The 16,581-nt window shown below is 38.1% G+C and overlaps 2 protein-coding genes across 9 annotated transcripts; both read right to left on the bottom strand.

The window, feature by feature from the left end:
- Nucleotides 1-122: 122 nt before the first annotated feature.
- On the bottom strand, nt 123-11,382 carry mllt1b (MLLT1 super elongation complex subunit b). 4 transcript variants are annotated; one of them, XM_077226015.1, is made up of 12 exons: nt 11,269-11,382; nt 9,163-9,343; nt 7,663-7,745; nt 6,945-7,088; nt 6,718-6,843; nt 3,708-4,316; nt 3,541-3,625; nt 3,346-3,454; nt 3,030-3,138; nt 2,875-2,949; nt 2,707-2,778; nt 123-1,962 (listed from the first exon to the last, which is right to left on the bottom strand). In XM_077226015.1, exons 1-12 carry the CDS (start codon nt 11,278-11,280, stop codon nt 1,834-1,836), a joined length of 1,734 nt encoding a protein of 577 aa, XP_077082130.1. In that variant the 5' UTR covers nt 11,281-11,382; the 3' UTR covers nt 123-1,833. The 4 variants fall into 4 exon arrangements, with proteins under 4 accessions (XP_077082130.1, XP_077082146.1, XP_077082139.1 ...); XM_077226031.1 differs by having other exon boundaries at nt 2,884-2,949; XM_077226024.1 differs by having other exon boundaries at nt 3,039-3,138.
- Nucleotides 11,383-11,696: 314 nt separating this feature from the next.
- On the bottom strand, nt 11,697-16,327 carry znf414 (zinc finger protein 414). Of its 5 annotated transcripts, none has more exons than XR_013203293.1 (8): nt 16,166-16,327; nt 15,766-15,819; nt 15,567-15,677; nt 15,315-15,420; nt 14,231-14,766; nt 13,451-13,521; nt 12,662-12,814; nt 11,697-12,204 (listed from the first exon to the last, which is right to left on the bottom strand). XR_013203293.1 is itself a non-coding variant. In XM_077225980.1 (7 exons), the coding sequence occupies exons 2-7, from the start codon at nt 15,770-15,772 to the stop codon at nt 12,128-12,130; spliced, it is 990 nt and encodes a 329-aa protein (XP_077082095.1). In that variant the 5' UTR covers nt 15,773-15,819; nt 16,166-16,326; the 3' UTR covers nt 11,697-12,127. The 5 variants fall into 5 exon arrangements, 3 of the variants coding, with proteins under 3 accessions (XP_077082095.1, XP_077082105.1, XP_077082114.1); XR_013203294.1 differs by having other exon boundaries at nt 16,241-16,327; XM_077225980.1 differs by lacking the exon at nt 13,451-13,521 and having other exon boundaries at nt 16,166-16,326.
- Between the last annotated feature and the right edge of the window lie 254 nt (nt 16,328-16,581).

The following is a 16,581-nucleotide window of genomic DNA, read 5'->3' as shown; positions in this document are numbered from 1 at the left end:
AGTTTGTCATTGACATGAGATTGAGGTGTACAACTTTTTAAATATTTTTTTTTCATCCCAAAATGCACAAATTGTAAGAATGACTCATCTAAAAAGGAAATCTATAAACACACATACTGATATAAACTAAATGGAGAATTAGCTTTAATCATGGTTCCACAATTTCAGCCTTCAGTGTACGGTAACCGTAATGTAATGCACATTGTTACATATTTACATAATACTGTAAAATGAACCCATTCCCCCGATAAGGCTATGCTATTACACTGAGAAGAAAGCACAACCAAGAGATCTACAAGAGGTTTCTAGCTTGTGCTTGATGGAATATGGGTTTGTATTGTATGGATTTATTAAGAGCATCTTCTGTATTCCTGAGAATAGCTGATAAAGCAAACATATAGGGTTGTGAAAGTTGTATGCATATTCCTGCAAGTGATAATTCATGTGTCAATCATGCACAAACAGGGATCACTGCTATTTACCCATGATGTAACATACGCCTGCCACAAAAGTTTCACTGAAAACATTGTTTACTTTATAGCCATACATTATTGAGAATCAAAAAGGGTAACTGGCAATCGACAATGAAGAATAACATGTCAAGCAGGTATGCTTTTCAAAAAGCAATGTCATCAGACGATACGTATCTGACACAAATACATTTTCACTTGTATAATACTTCAGGTGAACAGAAGACTCATTTTCCAATTGCACCATTGGAATACAGACAAACCCTTCCCCCTTCATTCTGTGTGCATATTCTCTCAAGTGATTGAATAATCAATAATATGACTTCAATAGACGCATTTAAAAACATTGACAAAAATCTGTACATTTTTGCAAGTCAATATTATGTATTTAAAAAAAAGGAGAAAATAATCATAAATATAGTTATCAGATAATTACAAAGCACTGAAGTGACCAGAAAAAGTGCACAGTTACTTAAATAAACTACAAAAAGAACTTTAAATGCTTAACAAATTGACCATGTTGTTGACCGTCAAAAAACAGAATAATGCACAAGACCTTCTCAGATCACACATGCAGAACGGCTTTATCAAGTGTTCTCTCGGGACAGGTATTAAACCGCCTTTAAAAGGGCTTTGAATGTCAATTTCAGGCATTTCAAATGTTGACGGATAATTTTTGGTCATCCCAAGACCAATGAGAGACTCACAAACAATTATAATCAAAAACATGACATTTTAAAAAGGCACTACAAAGGCAGATAGTTTTCCCCTTTAGCTGATCCGAGGGAGCATCTATCACCAAAGCTTGATAGTATTACTTTAATCCAACACATGGGGCAACAAAGCTATGCAGACACAAACAGTATGGCGATAATGTTTGATCGAGTTGGGCTCTTTCCATGTCACCACGCTGTGCTGAGTGGTAGACATGAGTGACAGGGTAGAGGGGACACAGTCTTTCAGTCATCGACCCTGCATAAAGGCCCAAGCGAGGGAAGCTGCAAAACCAGCTTTGGTGCAAAACCAGTCTTGAAATGTACCTACTTGTAATAAGGTATCTCATCCACTGTGCCTTTGCAGGATCTTGTCCATTTTGGACAGTATTGTGCCAACAGTTTGTTTCTTAGTGCAACGCGCAGTGCTGTTATTAGATAAACCCTGAATGCCGCCCATTCATGCCCCTGGTCCTTTTGTTTGCTTATATCTATTACAGTATAAAGTTTTTTTTTTGTTTGCTCGCTTTGTTTTTGTTCGTTTCCTGTGCATTTATATGTTGCTTTCAATTCCTTTCCCTCTACCCCAAGTCAGTTTGGAGGCCTCTCTCACACTTCTAAAAGAATCACGGCCAAGCAGCTTCCTTGTGTCATGTGGACGTGGCTTCCAGGTAGCTCTGGAGTTTACGTACAGTTGACTCGTCCAAGGAGAACAGGTCAAAGTCAAAGGTTGTATTTGTGATGTTGAAATGGCCAGTCTTCTCGATGAGGTTTACAATCTAAAAGACAAAGTAATGTGTCAATCAAAATCAGAAAACAGCAATCATTCCTGAAAGGTAACAAAAGTGTAGTGAGCCAAACATAAATCAGCTGTTTTCCAATGAGAGGCACTTTGGACTACCTAACATCATCAATAATTATATATTTCACAAACACTACCATTCAAAAGTTGTTGTTTTTTAATACGTTAATTCAGCATGTGTTAAATTGATCTTTAGACTTTTACATTGTTACAAAAGATTTCTATTTCAAATAATTATTTGGAACTTTCTCTTCACCAAAGAATCCTGAAAAAAATATAATGTTCCCAGCATTGATAATAATAAGAAATGTTTCTTAAATGCCAAATTTGCATATTAGAATGATTTCTGAAGGATCATGTGACTCTGAAGACTGGCGTAATGATGCTGGAAATTTCCATTCTTTGCCATCACATGAATAAATTACATTTTATAGTACATTCAAATAGAAGACAGTTATCTTAAATTGTAAAAATATTTCAAAATATAACAGTTGTAGTGTATTTTTGATCAAATAAATGCATCCTTGGTGAGCATAATAGACTTTTGTCAAAAACGTTTTAAAAATCTTAAACGGTAGTACTAGTGTAGGCTACGTTAATAATTTCTAACGTGTCCTGAAATAAGGCACTGATCAATCTTCAATGGAGGTTTGGTATAATGCGTGATGGTGATAGCATTTTTTTGAAAATGCACTCAAATACAGAAATAACTTATTATAACCTGCTGTAAAATATTCCTCTCTCTCAGAGCCATCAGTCTGCGATGGAGGTCCACAAGCTCCTCTGTATAAGCCTGTAATCAGATCACTCGTTTAAAACTTCCATTGTATTTGTATGTGCAATAAAAATCTGAACTTCAGCCACTGAGGAGAATAATTCAGTTATTTACCCTTCCTACCTTGTCGTATCCCCTCTTGAGCATCTTGTCACGGGTGCACGAGTCTGGGCTCTTTTTTCCTAACATCTGACAAAGAACACCAATGATTTTAAATCGAGAAATATGAACCTAATACAGTCTGAAGGTTCATCGCAATACAATCTTACCAATCTTACCTTGAGGTTTGCTGAGCTCAGTTTGGGTAGAGGTGAGGGGGCTTCCTGGCTGGGAGGTCGGGACTCCTCATTGCCATCACTCTCACTGTCCATGCTTAAACTGAAAAGGGGAAAATCATAATGAGCTTGTGAGAGGAATATAAATCGGATTCAATGTGTAACATGGTTATGGTAATATTAATGATGTGAATAGGGTGGACAAAATCCTTTTTGTCTGCATTTTTACTGTCAAGTATCCTTTTTAGTAAACATTTCAGTTATTCAAACAAGACCAAATTGGATCAAACACAAAGTGAATGGTACAAACCGAGAGTCCTGATTGGGTGGAGTCGTTTTCATGGGCGTCTCAACCTCAGAGCTGCTGTCATCATCAGAGCCTTCAGAGCGCATATCCTCTACCATGGAACGGAGCGTCCCTGGGAACAATCATTATTAACGATCATTAATGAGGCGACACACTACTGATCATTAAATTGACAATTCGTGATTAAACTCCAAGTACCTTGGCCTTGCTTCTGCGGTGGCTCAAAGTCAGAATCAGAGCTGGAGCTGGAGCTGGAACTTGATGGACTGGATGGAGCCGATTGCTAAAAAAAAAACATCCTTGAGCTTTATTACATTTGAATACATTCAAATCCCTGTTCTGCTGATGGAAAAACATAAACGTGCCTCTGATTTGGAAGAGGCTTCATCCTCAGAGTTCGATTCGTCAGAGTCGGGCTGCCTTTTCACTTCCTGCACCTCTGGTTTCATCTTGGGCCAGTGGCCTTTATCTTTCGGGGGTTTCTTCTCGGGGTACGTGGAGGGTGTTGTTGAGGTAATACGGGGGGAGTTGCTGCTGTAGCCTCCACTCACAGGCCCCTTCATGCCTTCGGAGCCCATCCTCTTCTGTTTCTTGGTACTAAGCTTTGGAGACTCTATGGCAGATGAGGGCCGCTTGCTCGGGGTTCTAGTGTCCAGCTGACCCCCTCCGCCTGTCACTGCTCCGCCACCTTTTGGAGACATGCCATCCATCTTGGACTCTCTAACCATAAGTTTGGGCTCTTTGAAGGCTGCTTTTGGTACCGGTTTCCCATCGTCTTTTCCTCTGCCATCCGGGACTTTTTTTGAAAAAGAGGACGAAGACTGGTCTCGTGAGGACTTGCTGCCCTCGCGGTCGCTCTCTCGGGACGTGGTCTTGCTCTCAGAGTCCTTTCGCGTGCGCTCTTTGTGTTCTTTGGTTGCCTTATGGGCTTTAAGACCTTTGCTGCTCCCACTTCCTCCATCTTTACTTGACTCCTACAAAGAAGGTTTTAAAAGACAGCTTGGAAACCACCCGATAAGCACTGTCGTTCCAAACCCATTAGACTTTCGTTCATCTTCAAAACACAACTGAAATTTTTTTTAATGTAAGCTTAGATGTTTCAATCTCTCCATTGAAAGTGCACTCCACCAAAATTTCTGATGCCTCAAAAAGTTGAATCGAGTGGTTTAATAATCAAATATGGTTAACTAAAGCTCAAATTAGAGGTCTGCATTCCTGCAATCCACAGAACTCGACAACTGAGTACGACATGGGACAGGTTTTGAATTGCTGAGTGCAGGAGGGAATCTACTGATTTGTGCCTAGAAATGTATTTTATGTTTTAAGGTACAGAATGTCATTCATCTATTGCACACCGAAAAAAAGGTTTACAGGCACAAGTTTGGATATTCTCAATGTTTTTCAGCTGTATGCGACAGAAACGGAAAGCACCTTCCTTTTTCCTGCTGCGACAAATGCAGCAAAGTGAGGTCTGAAGCGCCATGTCATGTGTGTGTGGGAACAGGACAAACTGCGTAGCTCTCTACCTGTGAGATTTTGCAGGTGGGAGCAGGACGAAACATAAAAATTGCGAATGTGACTCGGAAGAAATATAACTTATTTTTTAGCAGGAATCAATAAAAATAAGTTTTCGATCTCGCGTAGACCTCTAGCTCATACAAACACATTGGTTTTTCAGTGCTTTAAGTGGGCCGGTACGCGCCGGTACTCAGTACCGCCACTTCCAAATATAGCTCTTGAGCGTACTGCCACCTTTCCGTGCACCCAGAACGTGCTTTTAGCGTACCGGTACGCTCATTTGCACATCTGTTTTAATCCTTTGGCTGCGCTGCCGCTTTACAGAGCGCCCTTCACAATGCACGCTTCCTAATTCGTCCCACCGAGAGCAGAGACTACATTACCCATACACCCTTGAGTTTTAAGCGTTTTTCACGTTAAGCGTTTTAGAATGTCCCCGGAGAGGGAGTGTGAAACGCGCAACCATAGCTGCTCGGTTAAAATACAAATACAATGAACACTATGGTTATTATGTTTTATAAATTATTTTATGTACATTTTGTTCAAAATATTTTCAATACCCTTTTGCACATTTTATTTATGTTCAGTAGCTCCTTCTACAGTAGCTCTTTCTAAGGTTATTTTTTCCAATAACCTTTTGCACATTTTATTTAAGTTCAGTAGCTCTTTCTACTGTAGGTCTTTCTAAGGGTATTTTTTCCAATAACCTTTTGCACATTTTATTTATGTTCAGTAGCTCTTTCTACTGTAGCTCTTTCTAAGGTTATTTTTTCCAATAACCTTTTGCACATTTTAAGTTAAGTAGCTCTTTCTAAGGGTATTTTTTCCAATAACCTTTTGCACATTTTATTTAAGTTCAGTAGCTCTTTCTACTGTAGGTCTTTCTAAGGGTATTTTTTCAATACCCTTTTGCACATTTTATTTATGTTCAGTAGCTCTTTCTAGCTCAAGCAGATCCATAAACTAATAAAAGGATTTATTATTTTTTATAAGGTCGTCTGTTGACTGCTGTATATAAAAGTCAGCAAAAAATAAATAAATAAATAAACAATAATAATTGAGTACCGGCACCTCTTTTGGGCCACTTAAAGCACTGGTTTTCATGCATCAAGCAAGCACGTTTCAGCTTCCGTGTAGCATATTGGTTGTGCTCTATGTATGTGCACTGATCAATGTTTATATGTGAATAAAAGCCTAAATTAAATCTGTTCATCATAATAAAGCGATCGTGTCTCTACAAAATAATTGAACTGCTCATCATATATCAATCCACTCACATGGATTACATTTACTATCTCTTTATTAACCTTTTTGAAGGGTTACATTTTTGGGTGAATGGAATGAAATCTCTCAGGTTTCATTAAAAATATCTTCATTTGTGTACTGACGATGAACGAAAGTCTTACGGGCTTGAAATGACTTGAGGGTGAGTAATTAATCAACTATCCCTTGAAGCAAAAACGTTCTTTTTTGTCCAAATGAGCAAAATATTGCACATTTTAAAAATTAAACCTTAAGGCCCAGTTTCACAGATAGGGTTTAGATTAAGCCAGGATTAGGCCTTAGTCCGAATTAGGGCATTCAAGTAGCTTTTATAAACGTGCCCTAGAAAATAAACATTACTGGTGTGCATCCTGAGAAAAAACAATGGCACTGACATATTTTAAGATATAAGGTGCAAGTTGCTTTCAGTTTAAACAGCTCAAACATACCGGGACTATCTTAAGCAATTTGTCTGTGAAACTGGGGGTAAGACTATCAACCTTAAACACTTTAAATAGATTTAGTAAACAATTTAAATAATATTTGAAATAATGTAATATAACTCTTTGACCAAAGGATGACTTTTTTACTAACCTTTACTGCATGAGAGGACTTGATCTTCTTGGGGTCTGAGAAGGCAGAGAGTGGAATAGTCGGCAGCATTGGATAATCTGGACTGGGTCTTGGCATCATCTCCACTCCCTCAGGAACAACTATAGCCTGAGAAAAGAACAACACCCCAATGGAAAGAGAGAGAGAGTCTGTTAAAAAGAGCTGATTATAGAGGTTCAAAAAAAGCAAGAACAAACAACCCCGCTCACCCCACCGGCCTTGACCAGCTTGCGCCGAAACTCGTGTGTGGGGTTGTTAAACGTAAGCTTCTCACAGCGCAGGTGATTGACAGGTGGGTTTCCCTCCAGGTTCAAGAAAAGATCATAATTAAAGCACACCTTTTTAGGCTCCTCCTGTTATTGAAGAGACAAGCATGTTTAGGATTCACAGATAAAATAAAAATGTTGAGTTGAACGTCAGTATTAAACCCAAACCTCAATCTAGCAGAGTGGGAAACATTTACATTAAAGTGAAGTCAATATAAGGTCCTTGGTAGATTACGTTAGAGGAAACGAGAGAAAATTGAAAAGAAATAATCCACTACAAATTCTGGAAAAGTAAGTATACAAAATGATAGCAATATGAAACGTAATTAAGTCTTACAGTGAAATACAAATTCACATTTTCTTACCATTTATACCTTCTCCAATTTCTCTGTTGCCGTTCAACAGCTTCATGTCAATTCTCTGTTAGCTCCCAGTGCAAACACTGAGTTCACCTAGTAGTGTGACCTTTACCAAATTGCAAAACTCTTACTCACAACGTGTTTTCCGATACAGGCAACAAACTGCTTAAATATGACATATCTAAAAAGACCGAGCACAACAATCTGACAGACTTTTCATGTCTTTTGCCTGAAATACCAGTTATTCATATCAAAAGAAATGAAATGCAGATACTGCTGTAGATAAGGGGTGATGTGTTTACCTTGTTTTTGAAATAGACCTCTATGGGCATGAGGAAACCAGCATATCCAGACTCTTCCACTTTATATGGGGGCTCTTTACAAACTGTGAAAAAAAAAGAAAAATACTTAGTTAATGTTTAGCTATATATTTTTCAATCTACACTGAAACAGAAATATGAAACCAGAATCACTGTGTACATGTACATACTAAAATAAGGTCAAGGGTGCTTTTCTTTGCCACTACTCTCACCATGGAATTGCAAAAATAAAAATTTTTTCCAAACAGGTTTCTGAAACACTCCTAAAATCAGGTAGCCACACCCCAAATTCACGCCATTGGTCAAGCCAGAGGTTGACATATCACACGACTCATACAAACTGGGAGATAATTTTAAAACACCCCAGAGAAAGTGTTAACACTTTTTGAGAATGTTACATCAAATAAGGACACACTTCACCATTAAATACAACACCTGGCAAAAACTGAATCGCCACACTTAAAGGACGTACATCCATTTTGTTTTACTTTGTACAAATAAACAAATCACAGATATGACACAAATCAATTTAGTTAATAGCTGAAAAATCTGCCTATGTAAAACATACAAGAAACAAATTATATTTGCCATATAGTTTACCAGAAAATGTAGAGAGAAAAAAAAAGAATCACACAATGTTGAAGAAAAAAATGATAGAATCACCTTGCAATTTGCATTTCTAAAGCAAATACCGGTTAAACTTTATTTAAAGATGTCCGTGTTACAATACATTTAAGTACTGAGTAATATTAATTAACCACATGCAACTAAACCAATCCATAAACCTAAGTGCATGTAATTATGCATAATATACTGTTGTTATTATTACATTAATTACATTTACATGTAACATATGTAACAAGGACAATACAATAAAGTGTTACCCAAATACCTATTGACAAGCAGTTAAAAAGAGTGCTTACAAGTCAAGTCACATTTATATAGCGCTTTATACGATACAGATCGTCGAAGAAGCTTCACAGTAATAAACAGGAAATTCATCAATTAGCAGCTCTACAGAAGACAGTAGTGTCATTATTCAGCTCAGTCAGTTCAGTTGTTGATTCAGTTCAGTTCAATAACAGACCTTATCAAGCTGTTGGGCATGGCTAATTGAAAGGAAACATGGCCCCAACACAAGAGTTGTCAACTGAAACAATGGAAAGAAGGAAATCCAACACAGAATGTAGCAAAAGAAGTGTGGTGATTGCGTAATTTTTGCCAGGGTTGGTCATGTTTCAATACTAGTTAATATAGTTGCTATAAGATTACTTTCGTATTATACTAGATCTTAGGACTTCACATGCTGTAACTACACAAAGTATTTTAACAGCATGAGTTCCTAAAAGGGCAGATTTAACACAACAGAATATGGGTGTAAACACCAGCCATTTCCTTGATCCTGATTGAAAGGGACCTTAACCTACATCTCTGTGAGTATAAAGTTACAGGGTTATGAAGTAGACTCAAAATATAACCTGCCTCTCTTGGGTTTTGGGAAGCTTTCGTGAAGGCGGAAGACAACTCTCTCCACAAAGTGCTGGATGTCACATGCCTCTGGGCCCCGAACAAACACCATCCAGTCATGTGTGAAGCCCTCGTTAGTGACTTTCTTCCTTAACTGGGCTCTGTGTCCCAGCTCCAGTTTCACCTGCACAGTGCACTGAAATAAGAGGAAAAAAGACCAGAAGACTAAACGCCGTTTTCTATTCCGGGTGCACACAACAACAATAATAAGCACTGCTGAATTGCAATATTTGAGCAGTGAGTGACATATACACCTGAGTGAGACTGAGGGTGTATTCAAACTTCTTGTTCGGTTCGCTTGGTTAGATTTGGTCGGGACCAAAAAAAAAAAAATACATTTAGTCCTGGTCCGCTTCGTGTTCAGATTGGCATTTTTATCAACGAACCAAAAATGTCATAGGGATAGTACATTCAAAACCTGATTGGTCTGCTTTTATGACGTATTGCATATTTAGAGACAGAACTGAGAATTGAGTATCCAAAACAATGCTGTGTGCTGGCCTAAAACTGAGAACTCATGAAGAGCTTAGAAAATGTGTGAAATAGTCAAAACAGAATCAGGAATCCCTCCACCACACACACAAATGAAGATTTGTATTGTGGTCCCCACTGTTTTCAGAGGTCTCGGCCTGCTTGTTTTGGATGGCCGCGTTCACACTTATTCAATTGAACCGCACTAACAGAGCAATTGCACCAGGGTTCGTTTTAATCGAGCCAAACATGCTAAGTGTGAACATCTTAAAAAGGACGAATTGGTCTACTTCTCAACACTACTGTCAACACTACACTTCATATCTGCGAGAAATCAACCTGCTTTCTCTCTCTGACAGCTGCAGATGGAAACTCACAGTTCTGTGACATTGTTCACAAGCATGATGGTTTATTGTTTACAGCTTTTCTTGGTATGAAATTAATGTTAGAATTGTACGCGTTAGCTCAGTGGTTAATAAATTCCTTGCCAAATGTTGAATGAGTTTGCATCCTATCATGCCTAAAGCATTTTTTTTTCCAGTTATTGCAAATACAAAACTACACAAGCAGTGCATGTCACAAATAATTAGGTAAAAAATGAAAAGTTCAAAACAAAGGTTGGCTTTAGGCTGGTTTGAAAGGGCCTGGCCAAAAAGTTTGAAGACATTTTAAATGCTTGACATTTTTTAAGGTTTTTAAGACTGAAGCAGCTTTAGACAGATTGACAGACAGACATAGATAGATAGATAGATAGATAGATAGATAGATAGATAGATAGATGGTTTTAGAGTCAGACAGAAAGAACAATGTAATGGTGGTTGATCAAAATCCCATGGTTTTAATTTTAATTATTTAAAAATAACACTTTTAAAACAAACCCTTATGCCAATATAATATGGAATGCAATTAACAATTTAAATTGGATTCAAATGGACGGCTACAGTATACAGCAAATGATTAGCTAAATCAAACCAATTAGAGCACAGGAATTTTGCATATCTAATGAGCTGTCAGTCTTGCATTTAGCGTACTCAAGAGACTTCTGAAATGTTTTATATATATATATTGGAAAACGTCAGATCCTGTTGAATTAATTAAGTGTAATTATTTGTAATTCAATGGAAGAATTGTCTCATGATGACTGTCTCAATACCTAGGTAGCCCCCCTGCTAGACAGGTTTGGCCATGGGAGCGTTCGAACGATCGCGCGCGCCTGTGACGCCCACGAATACTGTCTATGTAGGCAGCTCACTAGGTTTTGAGACAGACTCCGGACTAGCCGGACAGCTAGTAAGTGTTGGAACTCAAGAATTCATCTGTCCTATAAGCCAAATGCTGAGGTTTATAAAAAGACAGATTGGTTTCTGCGAGCACATTTTCGTCACGATTTAAATTTACACAAAACACTGATGTAATTTCGCGGGTTTCCTGCTTTAAGCCTCGTACCATTGACTAGCTGGCTAAGTTAGCATCCTGACCATCTTCAGAAAAAACGTTGTCCTCGCTTCTTTCACTACAAATACATTAATGATAAAAGCATGCGTATGTCTCTCTAATGGCTGTGTGGCAGTGTCAGTAAAGTCTTATTACCATGTTCTCCATTGTTGCCTATGTTCCGGTGGTATAGTTTATTTACAAAAGCGTTGAAGTAGATTGAATGTGCATCCTCGCTCTTACACATCTGATGGAGTGTGAAGGGAGAAACTAAACAGTTTGAACAAATGGCCGCGACACTGACAGTTTTTAAAATAAAAGTAGAATGGCTTTTATCTACCTGTGTTACATCTACTTTAATTATTTGCTTAAACACTATGCATATAAAGTTACTCCACCCTTTACTGTAAAATGTACGGAAAGGTTTTCATTAACTTTCTTTCTTGAAGTTCTAGAAAGTATTTTTAAAAGACAAATTTAATTACACTACATAAGTGAAATTATACAATTTATAAACAGAATATTAAATACTTAAAACAAATTCCAATGAGATTATATTAAAATGAGATAAACTCGCATCACAATTTTAAACATTTTCCTAACAGGTTTTATTTGCAGGTAGTAAACACTACAGAAACAACTGTTTTTAATTCTTACACAATAACAAGTGGAGATTTATTTTGATAAACATGAATGCTGTTCTGGATACTGTATGAATACAACATCCTGCAAATAGATAATGTATGTGACATAATAGTACAACATTACACATTTTATGCAATTCCAAATTATTTAATGAAAACTAACAAGATTTATTGTAACCCTAGATTACTGACAAATGCTTACTGAAGACAAGACATGCAGAACTTAGTGCTAATTGTTATAATGACATATCCAGACCAATAGAGATTATTGAAGTCCATACGGACAGTCAAATGAAACCGCTGAGTTGCATATATAAAAAGCTATAACAAAAGTTATTTGTCAATCATCAGGTTTCGTGTCTCATTTCATGCTAGAGTTGTGTATAAGTTGAGTTCTCAGTGTGCAATGAAGTCTTAGCCAGTAAAGAAGCAGTGCCAATCTCTGTATCTGTAAAATGCACAGAAGGTTTAGTCTGGTGAGATGATGTCACTATATTGTGTAATTATTTTCAAAACACCAAATGCCGGAATACACTACACTACTTAAAATCTGAACAGATTTTAAAACACCACGCATCATTACCAGACTTTCAAGTCACTCCGAACACAACAAACTTCTAAAACTTCCTCCTGTTTGATATCTTCCGACTGGATGCAATCAGAGTAAAGCTAAATAAAAAATAATAGCCTGTGCCCAATATGCACTACATGACTTTCTGTGAAATCTGTCAACTCTGACAGCCCAAAATCTGCAGGCTGGCTGACTTTGGGCATCTAGGGTAAACTTGACTGGAAATCGGGGCAAAACAATCTGTGCAAAAGTCGTGGAGTGTTTTCCAGCCTTAACCCAATGAATTGCATTCATTATAAGGTTTATAATCACACATTGAAGTAGGGAATCATACCAGGATCACTGTTCACTTTGCCCCCCGGGTTCTTGTGCTGGCCCTCAATGTGAGCAGTCATCTCCCCCCGGTCTGGGGTGCAGTGGCCACACTGTAGGCAGCTGTATCGCCCTCTTGTGTGTTCCCACAGGATGCGGCAGTTGAAGGACTGACCTGACAGATTTAATTAATGGGCGAGTCATTAAAAATCAAAACCAACTCAAAGATCATCATATTCATGGTTATACATTCATTGAGAATGTTTGTAGACAGAAACAGAAAACCTTCACCGGTTAAAGTAGCAGATAATTGCATGATTGACTTGAGCTGGAAAAAAACCTCCAATGATCACTGGCATCAGCTCATATACAAAAGCAATATTATTCACACAATCAAAATCATTAAACCCAGTTTAGACAGATGGAACATGGGCACAAAGGTGTTGGAATTAGCAAGTGCTCTCAACATCTCCGCACATGATCAACATGACACAGCACCATCTCTTGCCAGAAATGACCACCTGATTTTTGCAAAATGCAAATGGGAAGGGGGAAAAGTGAAGTAAAGGAACACCGGCCCTAAAAGCAGACTCTCGGATGTCTCATTACATGTTAGTGAAGCCCGTGGACATATGCATTTAGGGTCGGATGGGAGTGGACTGAATCGTGCAGCTAGATGGCACACCCAGGGAAACACTAAAACCGGTTAAAGCAGGGGAAGGGAAGGAGAATTAGCATCTAAAGTATCATTTGAGGGAAGATATCTGATTGTTCCCTCAAGCAATGTGTGTGTGGATTCTCTGTGCCTCACCTGGACTTCATCTCTACTTAAACTCTGACTGCTTGGAGAGTTCCATCTGTGCAAAAGGGGCCCGGGCGGTTCTGGCAGGACAGTGCAACATGACAAAACACAGTTCACTCAAAGTGGCCATGGCCAAGGCTTAGGCATTTCCCCCACAAGTGACTTAAAAATTCCCTTTCAAAAGGACTCACACCTGTTGATAAGCAGGTGAGATCAGTTGAGCAAACTGCAAAATACACAGGTGAACAGGGTCTAAAATGTAGGATGATTTAAGGAACACTGGGTCTCATTCACTAATAATTGCATGGATTATTCATACTTATGCACACAAGAGAACTTCTCATGGAAATTCTTCACCTGTTTTACAGCACGTGCACACGGAATTGTTGTTAACCTCATTCTAATGTTAATGAATATGGAATATTCTAAATGAGCGAATGCGTGCCAAAAGTTAGTAATTTGCATAAAACACACCCAAACCATCTTTTCCTTTACAGCACATATATACAAATAAAATTTGTGCGATTAAATATCTCAAATTTCATCTTAACACACTCTGTATATATGTACATAATATATATAATTATGTGTGATTTGAGGTTCTTATACTTTTTTAAAGAAATTTTTTTTTTTATGGGGGGTTGTATAAAAGTTATTGATTAATTCAGGTTTTCCTGGACAAATTTGTGCATACACATGGTTAGTGAATAAGACCCATTGTGAGCAATGACACTTCCTTTCAGTCGGCTTTCCTCACTCACAGAGGAAAGCTTTATGAGATCCATTCACCTTGGTTCTTCCTCCAGACTGCGTTTGATCCTGGCGATGATGGCAGGGGCGGTGAAGAGGGCAGACTGGGAGGACCAGACCTGGAAGACCTCTGCTGCTGCTGTAGGCCCGGATCTGGCAGGAAGGCTGGGTTAACAGGAGACAGAGTGGGTGGAAAAGGGCTGTAGGGGGATTCTGGTTTGCAAGGAAGATTTTGGTTTGAGGCGAGATTTAGAGTGGCAAGGAGCAAAGTTGCAGGGCCTGCAGGGGTTGGGTTAATGAAAGCACTGTTTTCTGGCATGTTTGCCAGTGTTGAATGTGTTGCCAAAGTGGGCATAGATGGCATAGACTCCATCTCCTCTGGCACATTCGAGGATAAGAGGGGTCCAGATGGTTCCATGTCACCAGAAGTGAGAGGAACACTGGCGGGCTCTGCGTCAGGTGCCATTCCAGGCTCTATCTTTATTGCAGCCTTGTTCTTAGCAACCTTGGCACAGGTCTGCAGGTGTTTGAGGAGAGTGCGATAAGAACGCAGTTTGGCCCTGCAGCTCTCGCACCTAAAGGACACAGACATAATGATAATGAGGAAGCATAAAGCTGAAACATAATATTAAAAATAAGTAAATCAATCCTAAAACAAAAAACATCAAATCAACAAAACAAATTTTTTTTTTTTTTTTAAATAAATTGTAAATTGGCTGCTGAAATTGAGAACATTTTTAAAGACATAGGGACTAAGTCCATTTGTGATAAGAGAACATCTATGGTAAATTGCTAAATGAGCTAGTTGGTTTATTTGATACTGAAACAATGGCAAGAAAGAGTGAAATGTTTGTTTGGTTGTTTTTAATGCCATGATGGATTATTTGGCTATTTTCATGGGGACAATCGTACATGTGCTATTCAAATTTATAAATAAGATATTCAAAATATTCATATTCAACTTGTTTCTACTAAAAATTGTACCCTGATAAAAACCTTTTAAAAGGTATCAACAAAGTAAAAAACTAAATTCTCAGAAGAGTGGAAATATTAAAAACAAATTTATAATATATCTTTAGTTTACTAATAAAGAAAGGAAGACTAAATGCAAAGCGGAACTCACAGGAAAAAATAGTTTGGCTTGTAATGGTGTCTCATATGTTCCATGAGCTGCTGCATGTTGTTGAATGAACCATCGCATCCTATATGAGAGCACAGGAAAGCTTTCCCTAAAGAATAAAGGAGAGTGCATTAGACACCAAATTGTTGATGTGACACTTTTCATGACTATAAATTAACTGATTAAATGATAACAAACAGCATTGCATCCATCAAGTGCACTAATAAAAAGGTCACAGGCATGTTGATGTTATACCTGGAAGAGACTGTGCAGTGTTCTTTTGATGGTCCTGAAGATGACTATTCAGTGCTTCTGGACTGTTGTAGGTCCTCTTGCACCCAAAAAACGAGCAGGACATTTGACAGCCTGGTGGAACATTGAGTGCTCCTTAAACTGGGCTATACAATGCATGAACATTGAAACAGATAATTAAAGCATAGTACTATTGACATACCTTCCATCGTGATTTCTTGACTTAGATTTGTAGTACTGTGATCGGTCCTTCAGACTAGATAAATGAGAAAAAAGTATGATATAGAACATTAATGTTCAAGCACACTTTCATTGAATGGCACGTAGTAAGTTCTAACGTGGGTGTATACGTCATAACAACAAAGAGTAGACATAAAGTAATTAGTAGACTGCATGCATTTGATCAATAGCAGTTTTTAAGCAATCCATTGACGTAACTGACAAAACTCTCATTAACTTAAACAATCAGGGACGTGCGCAGACAGCCAGCGGTCGCACGAGCTAACAGAAAACAACAACAACAACAAAACATCCCATTATCTGCTTGGAATAAATGTATACACGTGCAATTATTTATAGTGCACATTGATCATGACACTTACTATGAATGGATTTCGTGATGTTTTCAAAGCTTCTTTTAAAAAATAGATGTTAATTCAAATGAAATCGATTATTACCTAGCTAGATCGCATTTCCTGCCTGGCTACGTGCGATACGTTCATCTCCAAGTAAATATCGCGAGAACATACGTTCCCGTTCCCGTTCCAGTTCGTGTTGTTGCCTGATGATGACAGACAAGATGATTTCATTGTTTTCTATTCCTTTTTATTTTTGTAGCAGATTTTAGTTTTAGCTCATTCGTTATCCATGACATAGCGATTAATAAAATGACTTACAGCAATAATAATATTTAAAAACAAATCCTGCTCAGTCTGCAACGTTGTCGATAGAATAAATGCACTATGTTAGTGGGAGTGTAATTTTGGGGGTATATTCTATATAATGTGTGCAGCTCGTG

Source organism: Siphateles boraxobius, unplaced genomic scaffold (assembly GCF_051911475.1).
Source record: "Siphateles boraxobius isolate OS27281-9 unplaced genomic scaffold, OSU_SipBor_1 1, whole genome shotgun sequence".
In the NCBI taxonomy this organism is placed as follows: domain Eukaryota; kingdom Metazoa; phylum Chordata; class Actinopteri; order Cypriniformes; family Leuciscidae; genus Siphateles; species Siphateles boraxobius.
The sequence above is the reverse complement of the archived record's forward strand: the minus strand, read 5'-3'. Positions and strand labels throughout refer to the sequence as shown.

What these genes read in the sequence shown, in the direction of transcription:
- mllt1b (XM_077226015.1), bottom strand. An exon ending in CTTCCCAAAACCCAAGAGAG is followed by an intron (nt 7,746 to 9,162) that starts GCAGGTTATATT and finishes TTTTTTTCACAG; the next exon opens with TTTGTAAAGAGCCCCCATAT. An exon ending in AGGTCTATTTCAAAAACAAG is followed by an intron (nt 7,089 to 7,662) that starts GTAAACACATCA and finishes CTTCAATAACAG; the next exon opens with GAGGAGCCTAAAAAGGTGTG.
- znf414 (XM_077225980.1), bottom strand. An exon ending in AAGCCAAACTATTTTTTCCT is followed by an intron (nt 14,767 to 15,314) that starts GTGAGTTCCGCT and finishes TGTGTCCTTTAG; the next exon opens with GTGCGAGAGCTGCAGGGCCA. An exon ending in CAAAGTGAACAGTGATCCTG is followed by an intron (nt 12,205 to 12,661) that starts GTATGATTCCCT and finishes TGCATTTTACAG; the next exon opens with ATACAGAGATTGGCACTGCT.